This window comes from Zea mays, chromosome 6 (assembly GCF_902167145.1).
Source record: "Zea mays cultivar B73 chromosome 6, Zm-B73-REFERENCE-NAM-5.0, whole genome shotgun sequence".
Taxonomy (NCBI): Eukaryota; Viridiplantae; Streptophyta; class Magnoliopsida; order Poales; family Poaceae; genus Zea; species Zea mays.
The window spans coordinates 102,695,629-102,715,383 of record NC_050101.1 but is presented as its reverse complement, the minus strand read 5'-3'; the positions used below and the strand labels follow the sequence as shown (position 1 = coordinate 102,715,383).

At 44.4% G+C, this 19,755-nt stretch overlaps 2 protein-coding genes across 14 annotated transcripts; both read left to right on the top strand.

The window, feature by feature from the left end:
- The first annotated feature begins 7,136 nt into the window (after nucleotides 1-7,136).
- LOC100136826 (phosphatidylinositol synthase 2) lies at nucleotides 7,137-13,307 on the top strand. 12 transcript variants are annotated; one of them, XM_035959351.1, is made up of 14 exons: nucleotides 7,160-7,634; nucleotides 8,812-8,879; nucleotides 8,958-9,076; nucleotides 9,482-9,609; nucleotides 10,260-10,401; nucleotides 10,873-10,957; nucleotides 11,044-11,093; nucleotides 11,329-11,368; nucleotides 11,456-11,500; nucleotides 11,583-11,648; nucleotides 12,059-12,173; nucleotides 12,377-12,433; nucleotides 12,543-12,641; nucleotides 12,879-13,307. In XM_035959351.1, the coding sequence occupies exons 5-14, from the start codon at nucleotides 10,365-10,367 to the stop codon at nucleotides 12,930-12,932; spliced, it is 648 nt and encodes a 215-aa protein (XP_035815244.1). In that variant the 5' UTR covers nucleotides 7,160-7,634; nucleotides 8,812-8,879; nucleotides 8,958-9,076; nucleotides 9,482-9,609; nucleotides 10,260-10,364; the 3' UTR covers nucleotides 12,933-13,307. The 12 variants fall into 12 exon arrangements, with proteins under 12 accessions (XP_008647268.1, XP_035815244.1, XP_035815246.1 ...); XM_035959353.1 differs by lacking the exons at nucleotides 8,958-9,076; nucleotides 9,482-9,609 and adding an exon at nucleotides 10,097-10,154 and having other exon boundaries at nucleotides 7,160-7,506; XM_020538766.2 differs by lacking the exon at nucleotides 9,482-9,609 and having other exon boundaries at nucleotides 7,160-7,506; nucleotides 8,958-9,009.
- Nucleotides 13,308-14,237: 930 nt separating this feature from the next.
- On the top strand, nucleotides 14,238-19,484 carry LOC100147735 (filamentation temperature-sensitive H 2B). Of its 2 annotated transcripts, none has more exons than NM_001127249.1 (5): nucleotides 14,238-14,450; nucleotides 16,236-17,378; nucleotides 17,656-17,969; nucleotides 18,437-18,677; nucleotides 18,923-19,427. In NM_001127249.1, exons 2-5 carry the CDS (start codon nucleotides 16,245-16,247, stop codon nucleotides 19,265-19,267), a joined length of 2,034 nt encoding a protein of 677 aa, NP_001120721.1. In that variant the 5' UTR covers nucleotides 14,238-14,450; nucleotides 16,236-16,244; the 3' UTR covers nucleotides 19,268-19,427. The 2 variants fall into 2 exon arrangements, with proteins under 2 accessions (NP_001120721.1, XP_035815247.1); XM_035959354.1 differs by having other exon boundaries at nucleotides 14,447-14,747; nucleotides 18,923-19,484.
- The last annotated feature ends 271 nt before the right edge of the window (nucleotides 19,485-19,755 follow it).

The following is a 19,755-nucleotide window of genomic DNA, read 5'->3' as shown; positions in this document are numbered from 1 at the left end:
CTGCCTTCTTCGGACATTGCATCACCCAATGGCCTTGCTCTCCACAGTGGAAACACGCCCTGTTTCCAACCTGAGCTGGTGCTGCCTGACTGTTCTGCTGATTTGCTGGGGCAGGAAGACGAGGTGCTTGCTGATTCTGCTTCTGAAACTGACCTCCTGACTGATTGCTCTGACGGTTCTGGTACTGATGCTGAGGATACTGCCTTTGGAACTGCTGATACTGCTGACGCTGCTGATGCTGCTGAGGTGGACGCTGGTTCTGCCTGAACTGCTGAGGTTGATTGCCTGAGAAACGGGGACGGCTGCTGCTTCCAGGCTGGGGTCCACTGATCTTGCGCTTACGATCTTCCATCTCCTTGCGCTTCCTTTCTGTCATGATTGCTCTGTCAATCAGGTGCTGGAATGTCGGGAAGGTGTGATTCATCAGCTGATACTGCAGAGGGTCAACCAAGCCTCTCAGGAAACGGTACTGTCGCTTGGCGTCGGTGTTGACATCTTCAGGAGCGTAGCGAGACAATTGCAGAAACCTGTCTCGATACTCACTGACAGACAACAGCCCTTGCTTGAGAGCCAGGAACTCCTCCTTCTTCACTGTCATCAGACCTGCAGGGACATGGTACTGACGAAAGCTTCCTCTGAATTCTTCCCAGGTGATGGTGTCGGGGTCGGCATGGGTGGCGAGGTAAGACTCCCACCATGACTGGGCTGCTCCTCTCAACAGACGGGGACCATACAAGACTTTCTCCCGGTCATCGCACTGAGCGGTATGCAACTCCCGCTCCACAGTGCGCAGCCAATCTTCAGCATCCATGGGGTCAGAAGAGTGAGCGAACGTTGGTGGATGACCTCTCATGAATTCAGCACGCTTGTCTCTAGGCATCTGAGGCATCTGAGGCTGGGGTGGTGCTTGCTGCTGTTGCTGCTGCTGCTGCTGCTGAATGGCGGCCAGAGTCTGACCGATGGCTTGAACTGCCTGAGTCTGCATCAGAAACATCTGCTCGATCGACATCGGGGGCGGGGGCGGCAGGTGCTGCTGCTGGGGCACCTCATCCTGCGGAGCGGCTCGCTCCTGCTGAGCACGCCTTCCTCCTCTACGCCTGTTCTCTGACATCTGCAGAACGCAACCACACATCAGAACTGATCTGGCAAAGCTTGCAGCATAAGAAAAGAGTATAGAATTCTCCAACAGCACTGAACAGATGAGCATCTTCACTGATCTCCAACACAGACCACACAGCTTCTCAGATAAAGAGGAAAGTAGAATAAAGGTTTTCCCAACTATATAACTAACTTTATTAACATAGTATGTAAACCAAAATGCAGGGGGTACCCACACTCTGGTGACAATCATTACAAAGATCCAAACCAAACATAGTTCATCATGACAAACATAAATGCACAGGATATAGCAAACTACCCTGTCTAACTAAAACTAACTAAGACCGAGACTAACGCTAAGACTGAAGCTTCTATGTATATATTTATTTCGTATTAATTACAAGATCCAACTCTAACGATCTATGGTTCTAGGTTTATCTTGGTCTTGCAGGCGGGGTTGCCATAAGACTGGTGTCCACGCTGAGGTGAGCGGTACGGGTGCTGAGTCCCAACGGGAGCGGGGGAACCACCGTCCAGATAACGACGTTCCGCGCGCTCAGCCCGCAGCAGGGCGATCTCAGCACGAGCCCTACTCAGCTCGTCTAATGCATGGTCCAGCTCCGTGTTTAGCACGGCGGCTAGGTTGACTGTGCTGCTCAACCTAGGATTGCCCTCACCGACAGGTGAGACAATCACGCCTCCTGTGCTGCCAGATGAACGGCGGGGGTAATACTTCAGGTCAAGACCGTCAGCTGCCCCACCGAAAACCGAGCAGTAGTGCGAAAGCGCACGCCGTGCAGCATCTTGCATGGCTGCCTCAGCTGAGTCCCGCTCAGAGATAGAATAGTGCTCTGAACAGGCCTCTGCACCCTGGAGACTGTCCTCCGGGCAGCGCACCAAGCAAGTTGCCTCCCAGCGGTCCGGGTAGACCCCGCGACTATGCTGGTAGACCACACAGCGATACTCGACGGACCAAGTATGCCGGTCAAATGCCCGACGTAGCAGGGTGTCGAGCGCATCGTGGAAGTGACACCCGCGAGCGGCGTCGCGAGTGATGGGTCGAGCAACCCATCCTTCCGGCTCAGGGTTAGCAGAGAAGTCGGTGTCGTGGCTCGAGCTGTCGTCGCCTCCTCCGTCGTCTGGGTCTCCTCCAGCAGCTACTCCAGAGGCTGGGGCGCCCAGTGGTGGTGCAGGGGGCGGCTCCAGAGGAAGCACAGGGGAGCAGCTCCTCACAGACTCTATCTCCTGGTGGAGCGAGAGGGAAGAGCTCTGCTGCTCCTGTCGTCGACGTTCCTGCTCCTCACGCAGGCGGTGGTGTAGTCTCTCCAAGTGGCTGGACTGTCCGGCCACGGGACGGCGAAGCGGACGCTCAGCAAGGCGGGAGGGTAAGAAGGGGATGACTGACTTTCGTGCAGTGTGTCTAAGTCGAGCCATCTACAAAAGACATCGCAAGCAAAAGGGTGAGAACAGAATTAATATGACCAGCAAATAATGAATCATAAGTAAATGAAGGATCAGAATAAAACATAATTTTCAGCAAGGTATAATATGTAGTAGAACATAGGTTTGGTCAGTAGGACCAACTTTTGAAGGGATATCAAAGTCAAGGAAGAGACAGAGGTCTATAATCCTTAGAACGACCATTCTACTCTAGGTTAGCGGTCCTACAGTCAGCACGGCTTTGATACCACTTATGTCACACCCGGTTTTAGAAGGCAAACCGAATGCGAACCATGTACGTGCCAGGATCAGTTATTCACGTACACAGCAGTTACATAATATGGACATCATCACACAGTGCTCAAAATAGTATTAAAAAGGGATAATAGTCGATTACATCATACGTCTGAGACGTCCATATAGTTCTTACAATAAATCAAAGTGCGGAAAAGAAACGTAGATAACGCGGCCTTCACAGGCAGCCGACTGGGGGTTGCCGCTAACCCACACCTAGAACTCGTCGTAATCTTGGAACTCCTGGAAGTCTCCTTCCACAGCTTCATCTTCTCCTGAGCAGTGGTTGCAATGCTGACAACCTGGGGGGGGGGTTTGGTGTGTAGAGCAAGGGTGAGTACACATCAACGTACTCAGCAAGTATCCTGTTTGGCTGTAGTGGACTAGCTTTATGTGGGGATAAGTCAAGCAGTTGCTTTTAGTTGGTCAGATTATTATTTACTAGTAGAAAGCCAAGTTTTAGCATTAACCAAGTTATTAACCCGATGTACCCTTTCCAAACGGAAAGAATACCACTTACCAGCACCATAGTCATAACCAAAACCATCAATCTCATTGCCACCTGTACCACAATGTCTCTGATCAAGTATCACTAATCTCTGGAGCTCCCTTGGCCGCTCATAACCGCGAGCACGGCTGATATATCAGTTTCATAACACTCTGCAGAGGTTGTGCACTTTACCCACAAGCCGTGATTCCCTCTTGCCTCGGGCCGATCAAACCCTTAAACACTACCAAGGTGAATAGGCAGGGTTTCACTACGTAGCCTTTACAAAGATTCCCCGGGGCTGTAGCCACCCGTTAGGTTTCCTAAATGCACCGCACTCCTCCCCAAGGGGCGAACCCAAACTTGGCAGAGCGAGCCGCATACACCGAGCCCCATTGACGGCACGACGGCTAAGTGAACTACATCCCGGATCCTCTAATTATTCAGCTAAGGGCACCCCATTCCGCCCTCATGGTTGCACTGTTTTCCCGGGCGGTCATCCATAGAACAGGTCCTTACGGAGAGGCACTCGAGAAACCGCTCGAGTCCCCTTGAAAACCACAAGTATAATCATAAAGAAGAACGGGAAAACAGCGTATCATAGATAATCACATCATGTTCATTGATTAGAGTTGAGCAATAGCATCAGACTAAGTAGTAATAATCCGACCCAAATAGGTAAACAAGGGCATGGGTAACAAAAGCTAGTCAATCCTTGGGTATAAATGTGTAATGCGGGAGGTGAATTAAAGAATGAATAGGACATAGATAGGTCAAAGGACACTTGCCTCCACCAACCGACTGCTGCTCAGGGGCTTCTCCTGCGAATTCCTCGGGCTCTTCGACCGGATCGTTCTCTATGCGAGCGCAAACATACATACATACATCCACATATTTAATACAAAAGAACAGTACACCATACAAGATAACAAATAAAGCGAATATGCATCAAGTATGACATTCGATAACGCATTTGTTATGGTTAGAAAGAAACGGGAAAGGTCTCACAGGGGGTTAAATCTTATGCACTAATGACACAATTGGTTTTTAACAAAATAATTCTGTTATATATATTTATATATACTGATGGAAACCTAATCACTTTTAGTTGATCAACATTGCACAGGGTAAACAATTAACTACGTGAATCAATAACATAACAGAATTTTAAATTAAACTTCCTATTTTCCCATAGCATGAACAGTGATTAGCCTACTTAAAATACAGTAATTATGATCACAGAAAGTAAATAAAATAAAATAAAAAAAATAAAAAACAGAAGGGGGGGGCGGTTGAACCGGCCCTAGGGCGGTTGAACCGGCCGGGGGCAGGGCGCGCAGGGGCGGCCGAGCCGGGGCGGCTGAGCCGGCGGCGGGCGGCCGGGCTGGCGAGGGCGGGCGGCGCAGGGGGCGGCCGAGCCGGCCGAGCAGGGGGGCGGGGCGGCCGAGCGGCCGAGCCGGCGGGGTGGGGCGGGCGGCCGAACCGGCCATGGGGCCGAGCGGCGAGGGGAAGGGGAGGGAGGAGAGGGGGAGGAGGGAGAGAGGGAGGAGGGGGGGGGGGCTCACCGGTGTCGGGGATCGACGGCGAGGGGCGGCCGGCGGCAGGGGGCGGCGCGGCGACCTAGGGCAGGGGGCGGGTAGGAGGTAGGGGCGGCGGCTTAGGTGGGGAGGGAGAAAATGAGGGGGGAGAGGGAGAGGGTTAGGGAATAAGGGAAAGAGGGGGGGGGGGGCGGCTGGGCCTACCAGGCCCAAGAGGGGGGCGCGCAGGGGCCTGGGCCGGCCGGGGTCGGCCCACGGCGCGGGAGAGAGAGGAAAAGAGGAGAGAAAAAAGAGAGGGAGAAAAAAAGAAAGAAAAGATCTTCTCCACATTTTCGAAATCCGATCTTTCTACATGAATGCAATTGCGCTTTCAAAGCAATCAAAAGAAATGCAAGGGCGGCATGGTGCATCAAACAACATAAAGTATTTAGGGTTTTTCTACGTACGGGAATTCCAAACCGAATCCCGCTTAGAACTTTGGAAAAGGTCAAGGTTTAGCGAGGGGAAAAAGAAAAGGAAAAGGTAACGCCCGAATTTTGGCGAGTAAAGAAAAGAAAAAAATTCAACTGCAAAATTCGGGGCGTTACATTGTGGAAGTGCCCAGTCTCAAATATTGATGTATAATGTTCGATGACAGACCCTAACCCCATGAAGTAGTCCTGCTGCACACCGTCAGCTTCTTTGTTGACGTTCTCCTCATCATCTTCTTCGTCGTCGTCATCTTCATCATCATCTCTAGAGTCGTCTGGGTCGTCGCCTCCGAGAGCAAGGGCTTGGACTGCTGGTGCAGTCGGTGCTGAAGCTGACGATCCAGCTGCGAAGGCTAGTGATTCTGCCAACGGGGTGGGTGTAGGCTGAAGTTCATCCGAGCTGTCCTCCAGGATGACTCCATTCTCCACATGAAGGCGAGGGAGATCCACAGGAATATCCTTGACTACCACTGGGTAGATAGGAACTTACCGTGGCAGAGGGACGTAGTTGGTATTGACTTGGGTGGTTTGAAGAGTGCGAACCATCTGCAAGAGAAATTGTCAACTTAGTTGAATTTTAAAGAGGTAAGGCTAATAAAATAATTTTATAAGAACGAAATTAGCAAGTTTTGAACAGACTAGGCTTTCCATTTCTAACTAGTCTAACGACCTAGGGTCATCATAGTTTTGATACCACTTCTGTCACATCCGGTTCTGGGGGCAAAACCGAATGCATAGCATATATGTGTCAAGATCCATTTTCGACACATATGTTGACGTCACAAGTGTAATATATCAAAAGACAATACAATAAAGGCGTAAAGAGAATAATCTTTATTACAACATCCAGACAATAGTATCTTAAACAGTATCATCAAAGTATAGAGGAAATAACATGGGTAATCTCCCACAGGAAGATGATCGACGCATCGTTAGACTCAGTATTCATCGAAATCTCCATCAAGGTCTTCTTCATCACACTGATCAAAATATTAGCAAGGGTGAGCTCACTTATGGTCGGGGCTCAACAAGTGGGGGAAAATCAATGAAGTTTAACAAGGTAAGGCTAAGGTTAAGCGGTAAGCATTTTAGTTGGTCAACATTTTATTAGCAACACCTGTCTTACTAATAAGTGTATCCCAAATATCCCAATTAAACAATAACATAAGATTATATCAAAAACACTTAAGTGAAATCACTTAAGCAAACCATTTGTGAATCATCGGATCACGATTTATTCTCCATCTTTATGTTCAATTATCATGTGAGGGTCCAGGTTGCTCTTAACCGTGAGCACGACTGACATTTCAGTTTTACACTCTGCAGAGGTGGTAAAACTTTACCCACAAGCCATGTATCCCATCTAGCCTGGGTTGTACGGACCCTTAAACACTATCGAAGTGAATGACTAGGGATCCACTATGTGGTTTTCACAGAATACACTTAATACAAAGCAACCTGCTAAGATTTCTAAGTCGGTGTGGAGGCCCTCTGGACAAGGTACCTGAGCCAAGAATACATATATCAAAGAACTTTTAACGATTTTTAGTGGTTTGTATCAAACAGTTTTTATTTTTTTAACAGCTCACAGGCTACATCAGCTTTTTTCCACATATCAAAGCCAACAACAATTTTTTTTCACAGTCACAGCCCAACCAAACAGTCTCTAAGCCCTCGTTGTGTCTGCCCTCAATGTCCATATAAATATGCATTATTTCTTTCGATTAATATAAAGCATTATATTGTGTGCGAAATATTTATAAAGGACCGTTTTATAATGAAATTTAGACGAAAACTCTCAAAGATTGTAAAATCGCGAAGGCTACTAGGCAGAATTCCAAATTTCTCGTCCCTGATACCTCACACCGGGCCGCCACACAAAATCCCCACACCTGCCTGCGTATCGCGCTGCCCACCCACCGCACATCCCCGCCTCCCGCCGGCCGGCCGCCCGCCTAACGACTCGCGGTCACCGCCTGCGGGCCACCGTCCGCCCCCAGCTCGCTTACGATATTGTACGTTCGTGGCGCGGAGCACCGTGGTGTTGGCCTAGTACGTCGATTTCACGGTGACTTCACCACCATTGCCGCCCAGTGGCTGCAGAAGCTCCCCGCCAGCAACAAGTTCACCTACAACTGCGACGGCCACACCTTCAGTTACCTCATAGAGAAAGGATTTAGTGAGTAGCTTTCATCCCGTCGCTCCGCTCCGCCTTATTCCATCGGAATCTGCACCGCCGCGGGCTCGAATCGGGTTCGGCTTGCTTGGATCTCGCGGGGTTCGCCTCGATCCGCTAGATGGTATCAGGTTCGTTCGGTAGTCTCGTGTTATTCTGGATTTGATGGGATTGTACTGCGTTCAGCGTTCTCATGCCTTATCTGGGGATAAAAGCACTGGCATATATTTCTCAGATGGATCCATGCGGGATATGTTGCTCCTGTTTTTAATCATGGAAAGGGTTGGCTATTTTGCCGATTCTATTGGTGTTAGTTGATGCCGTGGCTTTGTAGCTCTATTTTGCTTTCATTTGCTATTCGTTTGTCACATAAGAAATTGCGGCATACTATAGTAGTATTATGTGATAAGGAATGTTGTAATATCAAGTTCTCAGCGACTGATATGAGTTAGGCGTCCATTTCAAAACATTGTGTTGATCTAGAGTAAAACTCAGATGAAAGCACCCGTCAGTAAGATTTCTTCATGGCAATACAGAGCTCAAGTAGCCAAGTGTGTCTTTTAACATGTAGCCCGGAGTCCCTGGACTTATCATACATTCACTACGTAATTTCCATCCATTCATCTCCTTAACTAACTTAAGTGGGAAAACAGCAAAGGGTGTTACGGCGACTGAATCTATGTCACAGACTCAATATATATTCGATTATTCTTTAAAAATGTAATATTATTAAGAATTGAGAAGACCCTTGGAACTGTAAGTGCAGGTTCAGACTAATTCTTGAAGTCCTTGGTGCTGCAGATTCAGACTCACTTACCAAACTGCAGATTGATACCTTTTCTTCAGAAAAACTTTTTGGAGCAATGTTGTGTTCCAAAAATTATCTAAGCCTGCAATCCACTTGTCAAAATTTTGAAGCACATCTTTTTAAGGTGTTGCCGAATAGAGAGATTGAATACCTATCGTTAAAATATAATTCATAATCACAACTGACGATGTGATATCGTGTTAGTTATTGAGTAATTTTTGTAGCCTCTTTTTGTGTCAACCTCCATCTACATGGCTGCTTTGTTCTCTAGTGTTTTAAAACTTCTACCCAGAAAGTAGTTAAAAATGATATGAGGATGCCCGAAAATGAATATATTGACACAACACCAATATTTATGTTGAATCTTATACAGCAGGAAGGGAGGTGAGCACCTATTGTAGGTTAGCACCAATTTAATTAGCTGGAGTTTACTGCATCTTAGTGAAAAGAATAGAGTTCATTTGGCTTAATCTGTTTAGCTTACAACTGGGAACTGGCAGGTGTGGGATTAATCTGGACTTGGATAAATGAAGTATAATGCAAGAAATGTGGGCAAATAATACCTTGGGTATGATTTAATAAAAGTTTCCATTATCTTTTATCTACTTTTTTTTGTCAGTGACCATATCTTGTTTGCGTTGTTTAGCTGTGTGGTGGAGAACAAGGTGTTTTGCAACTAACGGCTCTTACGTTTACAAGTTTGTGTTTTCTTTAACCCTTGAACATTGAAGTGAATTGTGTTGCCACATTGTTTATGCATTATAGGTATGAAAGTATATTTATCCTGGCAAAAGATTATGTTAGTTTTTGTGCCTAAAGACCATTTATTTCTTTTAGTTCTTTAAATGAATAGCTCTAGCTTTGCATGTACTGAAATTCATTATGCTCTTGCTGTACTTGTAGCTGCTTGCTAATGTCAACTAAAACTACCTGTTGCCAACTTGATGAGTTGTGTGTTAAGCTTGTTTCTCTGAACATGTTTTTTTGCCTAATTGTCATGGCAAAAGAAAGAAAAGAAAAAGAAAACCGAGAGATAAAAAAAGAGAAGTCTGACCCAATTGCCCTGGAAGCATTGCAATCTCCTGCCGTCCTGTGTTCACACACTGTTTGCCATATTCTCTCGTTCACCTTGCCTGGCCCTGCTCGATTCGGCCACTTTCATGGAGCCAGGTGTCTGCATCACTGGGGCGGGGCCTAGTGTCAGCGCAACCAAACACGCCGGTGACTGTCGCCACCCTTCTCCCAGCTGTCAGGTCTTCGTTGGGCCCTTTGCCCACGACGAGCACCTGCCACACCAAGTAGGCATGCCCCCTCTTTCCTTTCTTCTGTGTAAAACTGTGCACCCGAACCCTAATTAAACCTATTTGGCTATCTGTATTTGGATCGGATGTATTATGCCTACTAGCTTGGTGGTGCTGGTGCACATGTTGTATTGGCTCCACCCCTGGCTGATGTTGTTAGATTAGATCAACTCCGTGATGCCAAAACCATGCATATATGGGTTTAAATATGATATCTGATGCTTTTAGATTTATACTAACAAAGAAGCAAATGCTTCAATCATGCCTAGTTCCATCTATACTTGCCACTATTCAGATATTTTGCCAGAAGAGACCTGGGTTTCAGATTCAAATTTTCATGTCATCTGTTCAGAACTTGCAATTCTGTGATTCCTCAGATTAGTGACCTGTAGTCTGGAGCCACTATACTCATTTATACTGCTATGTGCAAATAAATAAATGCTTGCTTTCATCTCCTATTTTTTTTTTTTTTTTGGAAAACCAGCGGGTGTGTTGATATTTCCTTGGGACATGAAAATGCAAGTTTTTTTTGTTTGTAAAAGGTACAAGGGTTATAGTAGCACTGTGTTAATTGGACTCATATTTTGATTCCCTTGTAAAAACATTATTTTTTGGTTTAATATATAAACGATACACTTATCTGACAGGAATCCCATTAAGTTTACTGCTGCTACCATTTAAAGGGCAGAACTGCCGGTCTTCAAGCTCTTTGTTACTCCTGATCATCTGTGGCACAATTGTCATCGGGCAAAATGCCATCAGTTTATCTCTACATCCCTAACATTATCGGTACGCCTCTGGATGGTTATTTTTTTGACATTCTATTTTGCCGTTCCAAAACCTTTCTTGTAATATTTATATTTTTTATGTCAAGGTCTGGAAACGTTGCCTATTTTCTGTCATCGATTTTGTATTTGATCCTAGTTCTGGTGCCACTATGCTATGCAGAAGAACCATCTACATAGCTGCATTTTAGTTTTGTTGCCCAAGATTAGGAAAAAAATGCTGACCTAGTGTCAGAAGCTCCCACTATGAGTGGGGTACTGGGGTCTGGGGAAGGGATAAACTGAGGCAAATCTCCCCGCCGCAAATGCGGAGCGGCTGCTTTGAACCCATGAGGCCATGACCGGACAGCTCTCACCATAATTTTAGGATATATAATAATTTAACTAACAAGGCAATATGTTTATTTATAGCTGCTTCTATGGATGAAAAACAGAAACCTATGTGACTAAAATTCCAGGAATTGTCACCACACAGGGTATTTTAGGATCATCATAAATTTCATTGCATTTGCGGTTTGCTATTCCAACAAGGCTCTCTTTGCTGTCTTGTACTTCTTCAGGTGAGTGTCGTATATCTGCGGACTACTTGAGTTTGTCAATGATTTAATTTATGTATGTTGTTCTAACATCTTTGCAAACATGCTAGCTTTGTCCTTGATGGTGTGGATGGTTGGTTTGCACGGAAGTTTAATCAAGGTAATAATGCACATACCCCTTGTGTTCAAGTCATGTAGCATGTCCTTGTGTAAATAAGGTTAATACCCATCTTTGCTATAATGAAATTTCGTCGGATTATGTGCTGGAGACCAACTTTCAAATGGTTGTGGAAAGATTGATCTCAGAATCTCTTGTTCTTTCCCCCCCCACAGTATATAAGCTATCTGTTAAGTTATAAAATTGTCTGATCAATTTATTTCATTCTATGAATCAGCATCAACATTTGGAGCAGTGTTGGACATGGTTACAGATAGGTACTCCTTGAATGAATCTTTAAAATCTGCAGGGTGAATACATTCTACAGCTGAAATAATTTCATAGCTCACATTCCTCTTCTTCAGGGTTAGCACTGCTTGTTTATTGGCCCTTCTTTCCCAGTTTTACAGGTATCAAAAGCAGAAGAGCTTGTATTGATTTGTCTTGAATCTCAATGTCTAGTACAAATCCTAATTGCAAACATTGTAACAGACCTGGTTTAGTCTTCTTGATATTGCTCGGGTTGGATATTACGAGCCACTGGTTTCAGATGTACAGGTCAGTTTCCTCAACATTTTTTTTGAGGGGAGTTTCCTCAATAATTTTGTTCGGTTGTTGCAAGTTAACAGATTGTTTTCTAGTCAGCACCTAATCCTGTTCTTAAGGTAGTTGAGGCAACGGAATAAATCTGATAGCAATTACATTTTCAATAAGTGTCTGATGGTTTCATGATGCGTGTGTTCTATTCAAGAGTTTCCCATGTTCAAACCATTTTTTACTTCTTTATTACTCCCTCCGTTCCAAATTGTAACTCGTTATGGCTTTTCTAGGAACATAGATTTTACTATGTATTTAGAGATAACACACACACACACATGTAGCAAAAATTATGTACAGGCCAGAACGACATACAGTTTGAAATGGAGGGAGTACTTGGTAACTATGTAATGACATATTTTCTATACTAGTTCTTTCTTGTCAGGTAAGACTAGCCACAAGGATGTAAAACACACAGGCAATTGGCTTCTGAAATTATATTATGGGTACAGGCCATTCATGGCCTTCTGCTGTGTTTCTTGTGAGGTATGTCATTGCTCATACTTTGTGCTGTCCTCAGGAATTATGATGCCGTGCAGCTCGAATTCATCCAATCCAAATGTAGAAAATTATCAGTTGAACGTTGTATTGTGGACTGAATAAAGCACATCCAGCAATTTTTTACTCAGCTAGCAAAATATGCGTTTACATTTCATCCTCTAAACTATTTCTTTTGACCAAACTTACAGGTTTTGTATATTATCCTCTTTCTCTTTGCTGATGAGAAGTCAACAAGCTTGCTTAGTGTAAGATTGCATAATTTCTATATATTGCCATTTCGAGTTGGTATGTGAGTTGTTTGGCACCTGATGTTTGGCACCTGTCGTTTTTGTATTATCAATAACATTTTCATAGGCATGCAAAGGTCTCCTGAACCAAAGCCCCATCATTATCTTGGTGTTTATTTCCACATTAGTTGGCTGGGCAGTGAAACAAGTCACCAATGTCATCCAGGTATTGGTGCTTGAATTTTTCTGCAGCTTATTGCAGTATATACATTGGCATGCGTTGAGCCTGAATCATGTCATTACAAGAGTATATCTAAATAGCTTGTTTTAGATCTGTATATGGTGTTAGAACTGTTGCTGTGTTGCATATTCGACATGGTTGTTGTCACCATGCAATTTGATAGTGTATCCGGTATGAAGTTCAAAATTTTGATATCCATGTATTTCCTTTTTCTGGGTATAGATGAAAACGGCTGCGGATGCATGTGTTGTGTACGACCTGAAGCGCAGCAAATGAAAAGCATGAAGGGAAAACTCTACGGTTTAACTCAGTCCTGTGTGGACGTATCCAAAGGGAAAAACTCTCCGAGGGGATACGTCTTACGTTCCTTGACATCTTTCTGATGATGCCTTACGTGGGGCCAGAGGATGACATGCCGTGGGAAGAGCAGCATGTCATAAAGAGAACCAACGCAAACAATTGTTTTGTGAAGGCGGCTATTGATTTGTTGTCAAGAGTGTTTTATTATGTCATACAAATGATGAATTGATGATGGTACCTTTGTTACCTGGGCTAGCCCTTTGTGTCAACATGAAAGATGCTTACGAGCCACATGTTCCCTTCTGAAATGAAGGTTTTGAGTTGCAAAAATTTACATATTCCCTTCTGAAAGCCAGCAACTGCACCTCGAGAGGGTTTAATGGTTACTTTTACCCCCCAAAATAGGCACTAGCTATTATTCGGATGATTTCCCTTTTGCTCCTTATTAAACATCCTTTGGTTCAGTTTTATTGATAGTTTTAATTTTTTTACATGATCTCCCTTAGTTCAAAAAAATAAAATTAAAATAAACACATGTTTTTTAGGTGACAAACACATGCTTTAGCTAGATTGTCAATACAAGTTACTAGGTGGTAATAATAGTACAAGTTACTAGGTGGTAATGATACACAAGTTCGAAGAGATATAGCGCTTTCAGGCGTGTTGCATTGTTCATCTAGCAAGTAGCGTTCGCTTTCACTCCCTTCCTCGCAATCTCTACTGCCAAAACGGCCGGTCTGGCTATGACGCTATTTTATCCGTTTAGTATTAAAAAATCAAAAAAAGAAAAGAATCTGAATTTATACTAAATGTTTTGCTCTAAAGTCACACCGTTCTCTCTCTCTCGCTCACAGTGCCATCATCGCACTTTCGTGGATTGTGGAACACCTGGAGAAATGTTTCACTGATGTGGTGGCGGTTAACTGATATGCGGTCCTCAGACCCTGCATGTGTTGCAAGTCGTGGAGTGGCTTCATGCCACCCAAACACAGGAGTTGCAATGTGAAATCATGAATTCGTCTGGAAGTAGAAACGGGCGCTCTGGGTTACAATTACAAACAGCTACCGCTGCTACCAGCCACTAGCCGTCGCCCTCCTTCCAATCTTACGCGAATCAAGTCATTAAAAATAAAAAAACATAATAAAAAACGACACAAGAAAAGCACAAACTCCAATCGCTCTGGACATTTCATAGATTTTTGCACTGGCCAGGAGGAATTCCGGACATTTCACCCGCCTCAAGACCTGGCGACTACTCCCGTCTATGTCATGTGGGCTCATCTCTTCCTTATCGACGCTGTGGCCGCCCAGCCGCCCACGTTGCCTCCTCCCCGAGACAATCCCCACGCCACCGCGCACCGGAGACGAACCTGAGGAGAGAAAAATCTGCGCCCGTCAGTGTGCTCGCCTACTTCTACGCTCCGCTCGTTCCCCCAAATAGTTCCTCGGCTTCGCTCCTTTCCCCTCCCTGCTCCGGCTCCGGTTCGCACACAGGTGCGTGCGTGCGTGCGTGCGCATCTTCGATTTGTGGGTTCTGGTGACTGATTCTGCTACCGGCTGCTTGAATCCAGTCTAGTGTCGTGGGATTGGGGTCTGTCAAGTTGCTTTTATCTTGCTTGCTTGTGATGGGAGCGTCTGTGGTTAGACTTCGTTTGGACTCCTTTAGCTTCAAGAGAGGGGGGAGAAGTAGGAGTGTCGGTGCGTGGAGCTAATCTATGATTTGCCAGTAGGATAGAGGAATCTTTTAGAAGGTTGCCCTCTTGAGTGAGTTTGTCGATATCTACGGACAAGGTATGGCGGGTTATTCTGTATAATAAGCATCTCCAAAATACTAGCTAAATAACTTGTCAAGCTAAATTTTAGCTACTTAATAGCATAACAGTTCTCCAACAGACTCATTTCACTTGCTAAGCTATCCGGCTCTCTAAATTAACTCCCTCACTAGCCAAATTTGGCTAGCAACTCTCACTAGACAAGTTAACTTTATGTTGAAGGGTCTGTTGTAATGAGATGTTATATATAGAGTTTAATATTTATGGAGAGATAAATAAAGAGTCAAATAGAGAGTCAATAAAGAGTCTCTTGAAGATGCTCTAAGGACCATACTTTAGCAGGCTGACGATTCATGATTTGCAGTTGCTTGCTGGCTTGCAGTTGAGTAAGGATTGAGGAATATAATGGTTTGGGCGCTTCTAGCCTGTAGAAGTACCTGTAGTTTACTGGAAACCGTCTTCTTGTGAATCATGTTTTTTTTCTTTACTTGTTCCAAAGCACTTCACATCCTGTAGCTCCTCCAAGGAGATTTTCCATATACCAATGTTTTCCGGTCGAGAAGTCGGGTCGAGTCGTGCAGCTACTGACTAGTAGTTTAGTCGAGACTAGGACAGACTAGTCGAACATAAGCCGGTGATTATATTTTTATAGTTTTCTATATATGCTAAGACTAAAAACATGCTGAAACACTATAAAACACCTTGTTTAGTATATTTTCATCGATCTCCATCTTCTACAATATATCATTAAATATTGAATATAGTCTTGTAGCAAGTCTTCTATCATTTTCTCCGGTTTCAAAGAACTTGTTTGGATTCAAAAACAAAGTTGCTCTATATAGATTGGTATCCATCTGACTGTCCAACCTATTATCAACAATAGAAATTACTTCATCCATTATTCGTTCTTTGTTCTCACACCATTCATTAATCATTACTAACAAAGAGAACTTTCAACCCTTGTCTTTGTTTCCACATATTAGCCATTAGCCAATGTAAGGAAGGATGTTACAAACAGAGTAGTTGCATGCCTCACAATATCTCTACCATTTGTCTTGGTCCTCAACAAGTCTTGAATCATTCCATACCCATAGATAAATAAGGTAGAAAACTTGTCCATTAGCATCCTACCTACTACGGTTGAGATGGGTGGGTGGGCTCACATTTTTATACCTAGGCCCAAATAAGTCGCTCGACTCAACTGTTGCGACTAGTCGTGACTAGTCGACGAGTCGAGCGACTAGTAGAGAAAGTCGAGTCGTTCAGATCGACTATCACCTCTTCACCGACTTCTCGACTAGTCGTCGACTAGTCGCCCGACTTTAAAACCTTGCCATATACTCTTTAGTAAGGTCACAAAGACTTGAATCACGCCTGTGCTTGTTTCAATTGAATTGAATTGATGGTATAGAACGATGAACCAAGCTCCTAGATGAACTTTTGTGTGTGTGTGCTTTGCAACAATTGTTCTTTTCACTCATTGACAAGATCTCTCTCCACTTTTCAGTAAGAAAAGATGGCGCTGCCATCCATGAGTCTTGTGGCAAAGGGTGTGCTTCCCTTCTCAGCACGTACCTCGAGTGGTGTCACACAAAGGCCGGTGTCAGTGACTGCTTCCTTGGAGCACAAAACCAGCGATGCCAGAAGGAAGTTCCTAAAACTTGCGCTTGGGAACCTTGGAGTTGGACTGCCCACCTTGTTGGGCGCTAAGAAAGCTCTCGCTGATGAGCAAGGCGTCTCGTCCTCGAGGATGTCTTATTCGAGGTTCCTTGAGTATCTTGACAAGGATAGAGTGAAGAAGGTTGATTTGTTTGAGAATGGGACAATTGCTATTGTGGAGGCCATTTCTCCTGAGCTTGGTAACCGCGTGCAAAGAGTCCGTGTGCAGCTTCCTGGTCTAAGCCAGGAGCTTCTTCAAAAGTTGAGGGAGAAGAACATCGATTTTGCTGCTCACAGCAACCAGGAGGACTCTGGTTCTCTTCTGTTCAACCTTATTGGAAATTTGGCATTCCCGCTTATCCTTATCGGTGGTCTGTTTTTACTTTCAAGAAGGGCACAGGGTGGCCTCGGTGGACCCAATGGTCCTGGCTTTCCCCTTGGTTTTGGTCAATCTAGGGCCAAGTTTCAGATGGAACCCAACACTGGTGTTACATTTGATGATGTTGCTGGTGTCGATGAAGCGAAGCAAGACTTCATGGAAGTGGTTGAGTTCTTGAAGAAACCCGAAAGGTTCACTGCTGTTGGTGCTCGCATTCCTAAGGGTGTTCTGCTTGTCGGTCCTCCTGGGACGGGTAAAACTTTGCTTGCCAAGGCAATTGCAGGAGAGGCTGGCGTGCCATTTTTCTCAATTTCAGGTTCTGAATTTGTGGAGATGTTTGTTGGTGTTGGAGCTTCCAGAGTTCGTGACCTTTTCAAGAAGGCCAAGGAGAATGCTCCTTGCATAGTGTTTGTTGATGAAATTGATGCTGTTGGAAGGCAAAGAGGTACAGGTATTGGTGGTGGAAATGATGAAAGGGAGCAGACTCTCAATCAACTACTAACTGAGATGGATGGTTTCGAGGGCAACACTGGAATTATTGTTATTGCTGCCACTAACCGGGCTGACATATTGGATTCCGCTTTACTTAGACCTGGGCGTTTTGATAGACAGGTTTGTTATTTTCGTTGGATTCTATCTGTCATTGCATTTAGATTTCTGTTCTGTCTTTGTAATGTTGTCTATTGTTTACTTGCAAAAATTCGAGTCTAACCATTTTGTAGCCAAAGGTTCAATATCCATGTTGTTTCCTTTGTAGCTTACTCAGCTGATCCATTTTCTTCAGCTTGATTCATCTTTCATTCAATACCTGAACACTAGTTAGATCTTAACGGAAATATATGGGGGTTGTTCTTAACATCTTTGGTATGCCTTGTAATTCATTACACAGGTGTCTGTCGACGTTCCTGATGTACGTGGAAGGACAGAGATTCTAAAAGTGCATGGTAGCAACAAGAAATTTGATTCTGATGTTTCTCTTGATGTCATAGCAATGAGAACACCTGGGTTCAGCGGAGCAGACTTGGCAAACCTTCTGAATGAAGCAGCCATTCTGGCTGGAAGACGGGGAAGGACAGCAATTTCTTCAAAAGAGATTGATGATTCTATTGACAGAATTGTAGCTGGTATGGAAGGGACCGTGATGACAGACGGGAAGAGCAAAAGTCTTGTTGCTTACCATGAAGTTGGGCATGCAATTTGCGGGTAAGAGATGGATCTTCCTCTTTGCAGAGCTTCTTTCTTTTGTCTTAACATTGGAATGTGATTGGGTTAATTTAGGTTTTGATTGGTTTCTCAGATATTCTGATCTGCATTTTAATTATTTCTAAGGTATTTCAATTACTTTAGGTGCATACATGCGCTAATATGGTTTCTAAAGCGAGCTTACTAAATATATTGTCTAAAATATCTGATAGTAGTAAGATGACATGGAAATTATTTGATGATGCAATAGAGTACTACGACTTGGATTTAATATTTAATGAACTGCCCATAGCTGTGATGTACTAAGTGGCTCCTTTCCTGTTTCCATGTTCCCCTCAGAAAAACATATTGTATCTTCGCGGCTTCACTTTTGATTTATTGGACTGCCTTTTTGTATGTCTTTTCCTTGGTAACCATTCCATGTCAAATTTATCTCATTGATTTGTGGAGTGGAAATCTCTTTGCAGAACTTTGACGCCTGGCCATGATCCTGTCCAAAAGGTTACCTTAGTTCCAAGGGGTCAAGCTCGTGGTCTTACATGGTTTATCCCGATGGATGACCCAACACTCATCTCCAGGCAGCAACTTTTTGCCAGAATTGTTGGCGGCCTTGGTGGTAGAGCTGCTGAGGAGGTCATATTTGGAGAGCCTGAGGTGACCACTGGAGCTGCTGGTGACTTGCAGCAAATTACTGGCTTAGCCAAGCAGGTATACTACCTTTTCTATTGGAATTTTGTCAACGTACATGTTAACGTTTGCAAAGAATTTGCAAGTCGTCACGAACCATTTTGTGGTTTATGACTGACGACTATATGAATTCTAAGAACCAAACGGTGCTGCAAAATCACATGGTAGAGTCTGCTAGAATGGACAGCGATCTGTAGATATCTTGTCTCAATGCTTTACTACTACCGATCTTTGTCAACTGTACTGAGATCACAATGGTTCTGCAGATGGTTGTGACATTCGGTATGTCTGAAATTGGTCCATGGTCTCTGATGGAGGGTGGAGCGCAGAGTGGGGACGTCATCATGAGAATGATGGCAAGGAACTCCATGTCAGAGAAGCTCGCGGAGGACATTGATTCGGCCGTGAAGCAGTTGTCGGATGAGGCCTACGAGATCGCTTTGAGGCACATTAGAAACAACAGGGAGGCCATTGACAAAATCGTTGAGGTGCTCATTGAGAAGGAGACAGTGACCGGAGACGAGTTCCGGGCGATCCTTTCTGAGTTTGCCGAGATCCCTGTTGAGAACCGGGTTCCCCCAGCCACACCGGCGGCCGCGCTCCCAGCCTAAACCCTAGCCTTGTAGGGGAGGATTTTCTTGTTGTATGGTGTTCATATTTTGGATTCTTGGTGTACACTAACTCTACTAAATCTGCCGGATTTTCGGTACACGACATGTAAGATGTAACTTACTCATGGTGAATTAATAGTAAAATGTAATTAGATTAAAATAATAGGCCTGGCGCAACATTTTCAGTTTGTAGCTTCGCTTCTGGCGAGCGAAATCTCTTGCTATATGTTCCACGGTTCCTACTTCATAAAACTATATGTTCTAATTAAGAACTTGCCATTTTGTTTTTGGAACTGATGGGATCGGGATCAGCAAGTTGCCACATTTTTAAAATGCAAATCTAACCAGCAAAATTACACCTCGTTATTAGCCAGGTGTGATCCCATTCCCAAATTTGCTTGTCAATTGGTTTTGATCATCCTAAAAAGCTATACGCCTCACCGGCGCAGCCAATGAGTCGAGAATATGCGTTGGTTATGCTACTACGA

What these genes read in the sequence shown, in the direction of transcription:
- LOC100136826 (XM_008649046.3), top strand. Translation starts at nt 10,365, where the DNA reads ATGCCATCAGTTTATCTCTACATCCCTAACATTATCG. An exon ending in CTTCTTTCCCAGTTTTACAG is followed by an intron (nt 11,501 to 11,582) that starts GTATCAAAAGCA and finishes ACATTGTAACAG; the next exon opens with ACCTGGTTTAGTCTTCTTGA. An exon ending in TCTGCTGTGTTTCTTGTGAG is followed by an intron (nt 12,174 to 12,376) that starts GTATGTCATTGC and finishes CCAAACTTACAG; the next exon opens with GTTTTGTATATTATCCTCTT.
- LOC100147735 (XM_035959354.1), top strand. Translation starts at nt 16,245, where the DNA reads ATGGCGCTGCCATCCATGAGTCTTGTGGCAAAGGGTGTGCTTCCCTTC. An exon ending in CTGGGCGTTTTGATAGACAG is followed by an intron (nt 17,379 to 17,655) that starts GTTTGTTATTTT and finishes TTCATTACACAG; the next exon opens with GTGTCTGTCGACGTTCCTGA. An exon ending in TTACTGGCTTAGCCAAGCAG is followed by an intron (nt 18,678 to 18,922) that starts GTATACTACCTT and finishes ATGGTTCTGCAG; the next exon opens with ATGGTTGTGACATTCGGTAT.